Source organism: Parambassis ranga, chromosome 9 (assembly GCF_900634625.1).
Source record: "Parambassis ranga chromosome 9, fParRan2.1, whole genome shotgun sequence".
NCBI lineage: Eukaryota > Metazoa > Chordata > Actinopteri > Ambassidae > Parambassis > Parambassis ranga.
Genome location: NC_041030.1, coordinates 10,698,791 through 10,711,102, shown reverse-complemented (window position 1 = coordinate 10,711,102; position 12,312 = coordinate 10,698,791). Strand labels below are relative to the sequence as shown.

Here is a 12,312-nt window from a genome sequence, read left to right as displayed (position 1 = left end):
AAAAGATTTATATTCTGAATTGATGTTAAAAAAGAACCAAGGGGCCTCCTAAAACACAAACAACAATTGTCCCTTCAATCCCTCTTGATTAACAGCATCCAGTATTAGCAAGTCAATATTAATTGTATTTGTACTGTTTAAATTTTTAGTCCAAGTATATTCAAACATATTTTCAATGCATGAATATAATACAACATGCAATATAATACAATGCAAATATATGTCCACTTCTGGCACGTGATTTTCAATGTTAAAGAGAGGCCACATTGTGTTCCCTCTACAGCAATATTATCATCATCCACCTACAAAATGTTATGTATTTATATGAATAAACAAGGTGTTGTCTGGACTAAAGTAATACACATCTTCTACTGCTAATGCATTAAAACAAATTACAGACACAGGAGGCATATAACATTCACGCTCTCTCTTTCTTCCCACATGCAGATGAAGCAGATTATTGGCTGTAACTAATAACAGCTAAACCAGCTCAGAACACCTGCTAGAAGACCAGGTCAGCCTTTTCTCTAGTCACATTGCAGCAATGGCTGCCTACACAGACAATTTCAAAGAAGCACCAGCCCATGCTATCTTCATAGCAGTGTTAGGTATGAGCACAACTACATGGGACAAATAGCACAAGAACAAGTAGGACTTGAACACAGTCCCCTACTTTTCCTGTCTTTATATTTTTATTTTTCATTTTTATTTGTTCAGAAATGAACAGGTTCAGAACAGGGCCAAATAAGAAGAAAGTACCAACATAAGTCAGAGCTGGGTTTTTGCTGCGTTTCATAACTCTAATATCACTTTAGATTATGCAGCAACACGTTACACAAGAGGATGGAGTTAACCACTGACTGACAAACAAACCCAAATAGAAAGACACAAGGGTTGTAAATTCCATTATACATGTCTTTATTAAGATTAGCTGATAGATCAAACAACAGATGTAGCAACAAATTATTTGATGTAGCCTTATATTTCTGTATGGGTCATTCTCATCCAGCACCTCACTAGAGAGTGGATTCTGCATCAGTTCAACAAGCCTTATGTGCTGAATGTTAAATAGATGTTTCGTTACAGTAAGAATGTACTGTTGGTGGTTTTGTGAATTGTTTTGCGACATTTGTGGTTGACACGCCTCACAGTATCAATATTTCAACAAGTCATAATATGTCATATAAACACTTGGTAAACAATGACTTTAATTGTTATCAATTAATCAGAAACACATGGACAATGTTCAGAATAACACTGAGACGGTGTTTTTTGTTTTGCTATGCTAAATATCCATTCACTGAATTTCAACACCCTGATATTGTGCGCTGTGTCACTATGCAGCCAGACAACATGCTTCGCCCCATGCCACAATATTTTCCACTGGCTTTTCCCACACGAACTGGGAGGGCAGAAACCTCGAACATCTCAGCTGAGCTACATCACACATGACGTAGCAGTATATATGTAGCTATAATCACCCACGTTGGTCAGGCAGCCTCCAGCTGCCCTGACTGAGAGGAGAGGCTGCGAGTTAGCAATGACATCACCTCTTAAAGTGATGTCCAGTCTGTACAGAAGGCAGGTTTCTGTGCTTACTCAGGTAGACTGCCAACACACCTCTTCCATTGCCAGACTGGCTCTCAGTAAGCTGGCATAGGAACACACAAGGAGAGTAATACTGAAATCGCACCATGACTTGCAGTACAAATACACAGACAGACTCTGTATGTTAAGTATCTACACAAACATTAAAAAACATTACTGTATTGTGTACTCTTGGCAAGTAAAATGACCACACCGCATAGTGCTGACACACACACAAGCACTTTGATTCAACATGGACCTAGCACCTATCACAAGTTATTCTTAAATGCTGCCAAACGACCCATTCATTCACTTGTATAAATTCCAAGATCCTTTGCTCCAACACAAGCTGCTTCTCAAAACAATGAATGAGTCACCATGACAATATTAACAGTTCGGACAAATTTGAAGTATAAACAATGACACATCTGCTGTGTGCATGTCAGTTAAGCAGTACATCTAGGAGACAAATGCCTTGATCAACTCCAACTTCAAAATGCTTCAACTTCTCTCTAAAAATATTGAATCTAGTATGTAACAGACATGGATATCACCTTACTGCTATTGGACATAATCAAGTCAGTAATCAAAAGTTAAAGCTTGTAGTTTCACAGAAAAAAAGAATAATAGTCAACAGGAAAATTTGTGGGTTTAATAAGAAGCATGATACACTGTTGCCATGTTTACATCATACCATCTCACTAGCAGCAAGAAAAACAACTTTGTCTTCAGCACCCTGGACAGCACAGCCTTCAGAAACTCCCAGCTATTGTGCTATTGTACTCGGCAATTATTCCAAACCAGTCAAAACAAAGCTCTGACACAATGTACCTCATAAGTTATGGAACATCAGCCTCTGGGTTCCTTTTTTGGCCAAATAAAAATAGCATATACTACTAGTAATAATAATAGGATTCCTCATTGTCTTAAATTAGTATAATCTGCATTTAAGAGAAAGTACTGAGGGTATGTCTTACCTGACATATTCTGAATCTGAACAACAGTGGTCATCTGGATGGATGGCTCATCGGGGACCACTGCTGCTAAAGAGGCAACCGTGCTGTCCGCAGAGGAAACTGTCGAAGAGGATGTAAAGAACTCTGTGCCAATCTCTGTTTGTGTGTCTTCCTCTGTAAGTCTGTCACCGCTGTGCTCTGTGACCTGAGTAGTGGACTCATCAAAGATGTGCACAGCTGTCAGTGATGTCACATCCTCAGCTGATGTTTCACTGTCAATCCGCACCACAGCAGCTGTCACGACTTCAGGAGGTGTGGCTGTCTCTGGTGGCACTGTGGTGGTCATCTCCTTCTCACTCGAGGGTCTGGTATTACACATAAATGTGGTGTCTGTGGGTAATGCTGTTGTATCAGCAACAGTAGTGCTCCCTGATGGGCTGGCTGAGATGTCTGGTTCGGGTGGTTGAGTAGGTGGCATAACTTCTACACCAATCTTAGTCTCAATCTCCTCAGAATCATAGTCTGGAAATGGTGTTGTAACAGAGGGTGACTCTGAGGAGCTGAATTCATCCACTGGGGTCAGCTCAGTAGAATCTGTTGGAGTGTCAGTTAGATCAGAAATCATCCCCGTGGTGATGCCAGACTCAAGAATAGTTTCCTCCGTCTTCCCCTCAGCGAACATAGGTTCTGTGCTGAGAGAGACATCGGGCATCTGGACATCAGGCTGAATTGTGCTGATCTCAATCACTGAGTGGTCATCTGGCTCATCAGTGGACACTGTGGGTTCTGAGAGTCTGTCACCTCGTTGGGAGGAAATGTCCACAAAAGTTATATTTTCACTTACAAAGTCATGAATGTTGAACTCAGGTGTGGCTGTTACATCATCCTCATGTTCATCTTTGATGGTGGGTGCAACTGTGGTGATTAATTCTTCTTCTTGGCCTGCTGTGGTGGGGCGAGGTGGAGCCATACTGGTAGAGAACATAGATGGAGGATTTGTAGAAGACGCAGAGTCTTCTCCCTCTGTTACTGTGTCAGATCTCGTAGTTGTCACAGTAGCAGTGCTCTCCAGTAAAGGGATGGAGGTCCTGGGACTGAAGGTGGTGGTAGTTTCTATTACAGACACATCCACAAAGGATGTCTGGTTGATCACCTCTTTCCTTCCTATAAAACATACATAAGCAGAAAGATTAAAAAATCTGGAAGTACAAAAAGCTGGGCTGCAGAGGTGGCACTATACATAAAAACGAAACATTAACATTACATTAGACCATTCTTTGCAAATTATCAACATCAAAGAGCAATCAGTGGCATTATGGGTTAGTAAGGTTAGGTGTGAGTCAAAATTGAACAGAACTGGACCAGTACTGTCTACTAAATGTCTATTTTAAAAACATTTATTTAAACAGCTGACTTTTGTTTACCACATAAATAATCCAGATAACTATGATTCACTACGTCATTTGCATGCACCATGTGAGGAAAAGATAAGAAAAAAAAACCTTGCGAACAAACTGAGTCAACAGACAAATCTATCTTTGAAACCTACACTACTGGGAGACTATAGCTTCAACTTCTGGCATGCCCACTCTACCATATTAGCTATATAACAATATTGTTGTATAAAGTTTGTGGAGACTTGTGAGATGTGCCTTATGAGTAGGTTGTAAGTACAACCAATACCCAATGGCTGCAACAGCTATGTACTAAAAGATTTAAGTGCCAGAGATAAAGGTTTCCTAGAAACCTTCGTGTAAAGACTTCCTCTCTTTAGTATTGTTCTAAACCTTCTGTAACATTATTCAAATGATGCTTTTATGTGCTTTAGAATGATTGGCAAATAGCCAAAAGAACAGTGAGGCCTGTATTGACAACAAGTCAGTTTTGGGCTTGTACCTGATAAGATGAGATATTTGTGATCAATGATGTAATTTGTTCTACTTTCTAGGAAAAACCAAGAGCACTCTAAACCATCCCTGAAAGGGCTCCCATGAATGTAACAAAAAGTACTCCAGTGTTGTGGTTTTGCCCTTTTTTGTGGAATAGCCCTCGCTATTTTTATCCTTTGTTTTACCCGTCTGTCTGAATGTTTACCTGTGACTCCCAGATTTAGTCTTTTCAGCTGTTTATTCATAAGATTATATTAACAATGGAGTTCTTTTAACTCTAATTCTTAATTCTTTTTTCTCTCCCAGCCCCTCTGTCCTCTCATGCCCTCTCATTCACTCACACCCATAAAAACCAGTAAAGCAGCTTTAGAAATCTTTCCTCGGCAGTGCAGACAGTGTGCAAAGGCAGCTGTTGACCATTACGTACTAGAGCCCTTTCTTCATTAAACTATCTCTGATGTAAGGCGTGACACACGTTTTTCCCTGACAGGAAAAACAGCGCCTGCATTATCTCACCGATGCATTCGGGCTGCTGCTGTTACTGAGGTCTTTGCTTTCCTCAAGCTAATCCAAACACCAATCACAGATCAATTATCTCTCTTCTCCTTCTGCATTGACCTCCTTTATCCTCGTCTTTCTGCAGAGTCAAAGTGACGTAGGTTTACATAAAAGTTTTTGAGATATTCCAGGTAATGGGAAAGTGGGGAATGATGGAGAGAGTCCCGCCAAACGAGAGCACTTGAAAAGCACTTACGCTGGGGTGTAAATACAACATGACTGAGAGGGCTGACATGGAATACACAGAGCAGGAGGTGAAGGTGGCCTGTTTATGTGCCCTCTGAACTCCACAGGGACTTATCACCACGAGAGTTAGCATGGCCCAGGGGCAGTAAATGGCTAGGCAGTGGACGGCTTATCTGTCCAGCCTCTCATTTGTAAAGATGGAAAGGCCAGGTCAAGGGTCACCAAGGATGACTGAATTTAGAAGTCCAGCAGTAGCTTTGTCCATTATCCAAACGTCTACTCTGATAAGTAGAAGTGAGAATGACAGAGAGCAAACTGACAGCGGAAATGAGAGGTGAAAGACGGGAAGGGAGTTAGATAGTGGGACTAAAAGGGCTGACAGGTGTGGTATTAGATACCTTTGCTGCTTTTTCTACATGGCAGCTATCATCTACCCTGGGAATACTGATTAGTTAAGAACACACATTTTTAGGGTTTAGTCTAATTATGCGAACGAACCATGAAGTGTCACTATTTATATCTGTAGCTATATTCTCTCTAGTCGACCATGGTTTACAACATGAGGTTATTTCTATGCCCGCAATGCACCCACATGGCCTTAGTTGGTCAGGTTATTTTTGGATGATGGATGCTTTAAATTTATTGTGTTTATTTACTAATATTTGCACTCTAGTAGATCACACCAATAAGGCTGAATGCAGGAATCTTGATTGGTCCAGTACTGACTGCTCTCAAACCAAAAAAAGGTCTATCCACCGCTCTCAAAGTAAACAGTGTTTTTTTTTGTATTTTCTCCTCTTGGCTCATAACTGGGCGGGAGACAAAAATGTGAGACAGTGAGGTCAACGGGACACTACAGTCTGGCACATCATGCATCATTCCTCTGCTGTACTTATGTTGTTGTTATTCTCGAAACTATACAATCATGATGCTTGAAACAGAAACACAAACTGAGAAAACGAGAAACAAGTTGTAAGGATTTTAAAGTGCTGTTGTGGTTAAGATGGAGAGAAAGCGCAGAGCGGCGCAAAGAAGCAGAAAATCAAAGGGTGGGGAAGCACAAGTGAATAAATGAAGGACATGAGCTCATAGCTCCCTACAGTCAGTCCTGGGTTTGTCAGGGAATGGCCTGTGCCTTCAATCACTGCGTCTTTTATAAACCAAAGCATGACCATATGCATGATATGTGACTCAACACATGCAGGTAACACTGTGTTCCATGACATACTCCACACTAAATAGTAACAACACATTTTCTTACCTTTAAAACAGTAACCCCCAAACTTCTCAGTTGATTCTGGGAAGCCAGTCTGGTTTCTGTAGCGATACATGGTCCTGACACCGAGCAGGCCACCCCCACACCGAACTCTGGGTACAGCAACAGGATGTCGTACACTGCCATCAGACAGCCAGCCATAGTCACACCTGTCCAGCCCTTGACGCCAAGCGGCATGGAGCTGACCAGGGCTTGCAAGGACAGCATTTCTCTTTTCACACTCCTCACGGGCCTCTTCAAAAGTCATCTTATAGGTCAAAGGAGTGTAGAAGACCTCGCCTGAATCAAAAACAAAGGAATAACACAATAAACAAACACAGCGATTAGATTTAAGGCAACAGGAAATTGTCTAATTCATTGTAAAATTTTGAGGTGGGGTACACATGTATCACGTGGCAGAAATGTGTCTCTACTTCAGTTTTTCCCTTTGTGGCTCAGTAAACTAGATTACAAGGTAAGGATCGTACTTGTAAAAAAACAAAAAGACTGTAGAAGGAGGAAGAGGATGAACATTTGTCTTTGCCTACAGGATAATACAAATGAAAGACCAAAGAAATGCAAGATCCTAATTGAAACCAAACAACATCTGACAAGAGAGGATGACTGATTGACTTGATGTTTTCAGTTAGTCTTGGGTGTAACGTTTTGAATTTCCTATGTTGGTTTCTTCCCATTGATTTACAAGAGTGTTGCGATTAGGAGAGTTTATGTTTTCCATACAGGAATGTCTCCCCTATTGAAGGCAGACATGACACCCTCCACAACAAGTCACGTTCAGTAACCAAACTTCACATGAATCTTTTGTTGTTCTGTCCTTTAAAAATGATAGAATGGTTACCGTGCTATTCATTAAAAAAACAAAATGATTTTGATGAATGATTTTTTTAAAAATACATGTAAAGTGTCAGGAAAATAAGCATAAGCATACATGTCACAGTACTGACTGATGGCTTCATATTCCCATTGACTTCCAAATAATTTTAAACTTTTATGTACACTAACAGAGCTGCTGCATTTAAAGATCATGCAGCATGAGACCAGCCGAGGGGAGACAAGAGGGATGCTCATAAAATAGTTGAGTTTAGCCCATTTGCAGTAAACTGAGACTGAAGACAGAAAGAGACTGTTGGCTGAGAAATTCAGACTTCCCAGCACTGCCAAAGACACTTAAAAATCTCATTATCACATTTTTGTTGGTTACTTTTCAAAAACCACTACAGCAAAAGAATGCCTCTTAATTCGTTCTTTACTGTCAGATTATTAGAAGCTTCTCTGTAATCCCACCTCCACTTTTTTGTACTACGCATGAGATTATCTGGTGCAGAAAAACACATAAAATGTCACCCATTGTCAAAAGTGGAGTATTTAGACAAAGCAATTTGTTGCATTTGGACAGTAGTTTTATAAACTGTAAAAGTAATTTGCTTTGGCGCTGGTAATTTCTGGATTTTGGCTCAAGTGTGTGTGAATGCCTCAAACTGACAAATTACTCCTTACCATCAAGTTTGTCTACATAGCAGTATACATCATAGGTCTCTGTGGGTTTCTTGGTTCCGTATGACCTGACACCAGGTTTAGAGAGTAGGTTGCCATAACAGCCTGTTCTTGGCCTTGTGATTGGATATCTGTACAAAAACACAAACATGACATCATCTTTCCTTGCTGCAAAAACAGTTCACATTACATCAGACAACAAATGTATTGATTATCAATGATCATAAAAGTGGCCTCTCTACTTAACGGCCACCCCTTGTTTGTCATTGAGTGGCATTGCTGTAACAAGCAATGACTCTGGTGGACTGAAGTGCAGCTAACCTCACTGTCTGGTCAGCGATCCAGCCTGCATCACATTGATCAAAGCCATCCTCATAGGCTGCTTTCAGCTGCTCATAGGTAGCAATGGCTGCTCCAATATTCTGGCAGGTTTGGACAGCTTTCTGGTAGTCCAAAGTGTACCTGCTGGTGCTTGCCCGGTAGTGAAAAACAACACCTGGCCAAGGATAGTGGAAAAAGAAAATACATTACAAGACAATACATAAGAAGGTTTTGTATAGAAACTTAAACATAGTGATCTGGAATTCATTAGCATCATTTCCGTGCTGTAAATTATGACAACTGTCTTATAAAGAACACTCTAGGAGTGGAATAATTGGGTCTCTCAGCTTCTTTGGAAAGGAGGAACTTTGCAATAAACCCTGAGGATAAGCAAAATACTCTTCACTTCACCACAAATGAATGAGATAGCTGCACATGATGCCATAGCCCTGAAATCTCCATATTTGTGGACAGTAATCAGACACAGAGGATATGATTGATAGTCATAATTAACATTGCAGATAGTTGGAATAGAGGTTATGCACACTGTAAACCAGTAAAAACCAAAACTATCTGAGGATCCCCCCACCCATGTTTGCTACATGAGTTATATCTCCCTGAATACTTCCCGAAAGACAACATGTAGGCTGCACATAATGACACTAGGTAAGGCTTGGTAACCCCCACCCATACAAAGACACAATTATTATCATTATACTCAGATAAAATTCTTATTGCTTTGTGAAGTTAAAAGACTCCCAACAAGAGAAATAGCTGCACATGGTATGGATGCATGGGGTTACTTTAGGTCCATACCACACTCTGGAGTGCCTGCACACTTGGTTTCTAATAGCTGATTGGGTTAAAATATTGCAGCACTTGGTATGGGCGAGAACCCAAAGTGTCATCTGCATAGTATCTAAAATAAGAACTACTGGAAAACTATGGTTGCTCTGTGTAACTACCAGGTAGCTGCTGCTATCTTAGTAAGCAAAAGGGCGCCCATCGGGCTCTCATACTGTTTACATTTCTATCACCATGTGTATTACATTTCACTATTATTAAGCCTTTGCAGCAACCCCCTCTTCAATTTTCCTGTTTTGTGTCTGATTCCAGGATAACATGGGAAAGACACAGTGAATCTCTTACCACTGACATCAAGGTCAACTGTATCCTGGGTGTCTTCAATGCCATACATGACCTCACAGCGATACGTTCCCGTGTCACTGGCACGCAGCTTGACCATTGTCAGTGAGGCATCGCCAACATCCTCAGGGTGACTGGGCACTGACACGCGGTTCCTGTAGCTTGAGCCTATCTTGATGACCCCATTTTGAGCCACCAGCACCGTGGATTCAACCTCTCCTTCTATTTTGGTCCATTTGATTCGCAAGTAGTCACCACTATGAATGGCTGTTCCATTGGGACTGATGACTGGTGCTGAGGTCGGGATTGTGGAGAAGAAGCATGGAAGTGTCACCTTCCCTGACAGGGACCCAGTGACTGGTCTGATTATTGATAATGTGTTCTCTGGAAAAAAGAAAGAAAAATAAATGTATAATGTATTATTAAATGTATTTCCTTTATGTTAACATTTTTTGTTTACCACCGCCGCACGTAGACATTATAAACTGCCCAACTTTCATTGATAGGGTGTGACAACTACACCCAGCCTAATAAAAAAACATGCATCATGGCTTGAAAATGGCTCTTGGAAACTCAAACTTCATCCTTAAAATGATGGGTGTGAGAACACGTTTAACACTGTGTGTAGTGTATGTACAGCACGTTTGTATGGAGTTAGAGAGAACTAGTTGAGTCATGGTTGCATCACTTCATGTTATGACTTAGACTATTTCTTTTTCTTTTTTAAATGTTCCCTCTTCAGGGATAAGAAGTGGAAACACTTCTCATGCTCAAACAAAAGTAAATTATGTGGACAGTATCACACTATACTATCACCCACTCCCACTCTTGTAAGACATTACATATTTGTCTATCAACACTGACCACTATGTTTGTATTTTCCTTTATGAGGTTCCATGTGGTCCACTGGAAGAGGCAGGAATTAACCTCCCTATTACAAACACTGATGATGTCACTGCTTTTCAATTAGACAAGGTTAAGCAGAACTATTCTTGCTACTCTTAATTAACCATGTCATTCTTGTTTGTACACCTAATCTAAAATTAAAAGAAAAGTTTTTGTAGTTTTTTAGTTTGTTTGTTTGGTTGTTGTTTTTTTCCTGGGGAGGGTCTGGGGAGAGAGGGGTGGTGTTCACAGGGAACAATGTGGGGAATGCTCTGGAAACAGTGGTGGGACAGCCCCAGAGGCATGAGTCTGTGTGTGCTTTAACAGAGGGTCTTATTAACATGTGGGATAAAACCAGCTGTTCAGCTTCCAGACTGGGAACACAGTCTAATTGAAAGGTGTCCATCTGTACCCATGAGACAGAGTCAGGGACCAGGGGCCAGAGGAGCCATGAGGGCCCAAGATGTACACCTCAATGTCACAATTCAATTTAAAGTACAGAGTCACCCGCCTTCAATGGAAGAGGGTTATGACAGTCTGTTAGTTTAAGAATGAAAGTTATGAGGCATCAATAACACAGCAGCCAGTGTGCTGCAAATAAGAGCAGGAGAGAAACACACAGAAAAATGAGACAAAAGGTGGAGGAAGAGAGCAGTGACTAAGACAGAGGGAACTTACCTGTTGCAGTTGCAGCTTCGCAGAGACAAAATAACCACAGGATGTGCTTAATATTTAGTATCATCTGTTGGAAAAAAAAGAACGTGCCTTAGAAAACTCATTCACCTTTAACGAGCCAGCCTCATGTTTTCAGTGAATTTGTGGGTGGCTGAGAGCTGAGAGGCAAAAACTTCCTGTGGGGTCGAACTTAAGAGTTTGTGGAGACAGGAGCACAGGAGCAGCGAGCCCCTCTCGCCCTCATTTGCACCCCACTGTATAAACACGAGCGGTGTGTTGTGTAAAAAAAATCCAATTCTTCGTTCGTTAAAACAGAGAAGCCCTCTAATGGCAGTGACAGGAGACTATCATCTAAAATATGTCAGATTTGCAGTCTGTTCCAGGAGTCTATTCAGACACCTTAATGTAAACCAAATATTTATCGCCTCTTTAAAGCAGAATTTATTAAAACGTCTATCATAGAATGCATGCAGTTGTGGCAGGTTGTCGAGGAAATACAAAAAAAAGAAAGTAGAAATGATATCACTGCTTACAGTAAGCATCACACAGGCGTGTAACGAGTTACAGATTTTTGGAGCACATAGATGCTTCCTGCTTTGAAATAGAAATGTCTGAGACACAGTTATTTTTAAAGTGAATTGGTTTGCATGAACTTTTCAGTGTCGCTGACTGTTTCCTGTCTAGAAGCACCTGTTGATTAATATGAATATGATAACACGTTATTTCACTAAATCTAAAAGCACGTGGAGTCATCTCAGATCCGCAGAGCTGATCCTGTTTTTTTTTTTATTAATATCAGTTCACTTGCCTCAGTCAGCAGCGGGACACAGCAGCTAGGGTTATTTGAGGACAACACGGCACCACCGTGTCTTTGACTTAACTCATGAGATTCAACTGAAATAACGTGGTTTGTCTTATTCGTCAACATTTAGCCACCTCATATCACAAAAAAAATGTTACAAATTGAGAAATATATAATCCAATTATTACTAATAGGTTAATTTAGAGACATAGTCTACATTTAAATATAAAAATAAATAAATTACCTTGAGTGGAGTTTTATTCCATGAAATGCACAAATCGATTTATGTCCTTAAATTGAGTTAGTCCCACTGTGTAACATGCGTGCGTAAATAGGTCCACTCCAGATTGGCTCAACAGCGCGTATCTTCCCGGTGTTGCCTTTTCTTCTCTCCTTGATGCACCGCGGCTGCAGGGATGGCTCCCACTGCGGGATGATCCTGGTTCTGGACAGAGCAACTTAAACCGTGAAGTGCTGGCAAGCAACAAGTTCAATTTTGCCTTACTTACACTGTTATTTCGTCATTGTTGGAGAGGA

The 12,312-nt window shown here is 40.8% G+C and overlaps 1 protein-coding gene across 1 annotated transcript; it reads right to left on the bottom strand.

The window, feature by feature from the left end:
* Positions 1–2,792: 2,792 nt before the first annotated feature.
* On the bottom strand, positions 2,793–12,310 carry LOC114441156 (aggrecan core protein-like). The gene is made up of 8 exons (XM_028413943.1): positions 12,020–12,310; positions 10,977–11,040; positions 9,417–9,797; positions 8,268–8,442; positions 7,950–8,077; positions 6,438–6,731; positions 2,848–3,707; positions 2,793–2,804 (listed from the first exon to the last, which is right to left on the bottom strand). The coding sequence occupies exons 2-8, from the start codon at positions 11,038–11,040 to the stop codon at positions 2,793–2,795; spliced, it is 1,914 nt and encodes a 637-aa protein (XP_028269744.1). The 5' UTR covers positions 12,020–12,310.
* Between the last annotated feature and the right edge of the window lie 2 nt (positions 12,311–12,312).

Excerpts from the sequence above, each read along its gene's own strand:
- LOC114441156 (XM_028413943.1), bottom strand. The coding sequence starts at position 11,040 with ATGATACTAAATATTAAGCACATCCTGTGGTTATTTTGTCTCTGCGAA. Across the intron at positions 8,443-9,416 it reads AGTTGACCTTGATGTCAGTG|GTGTTGTTTTTCACTACCGG; the intron begins GTAAGAGATTCA and ends ATCCTTGGCCAG. Across the intron at positions 8,078-8,267 it reads ATCGCTGACCAGACAGTGAG|ATATCCAATCACAAGGCCAA; the intron begins GTTAGCTGCACT and ends GTTTTTGTACAG.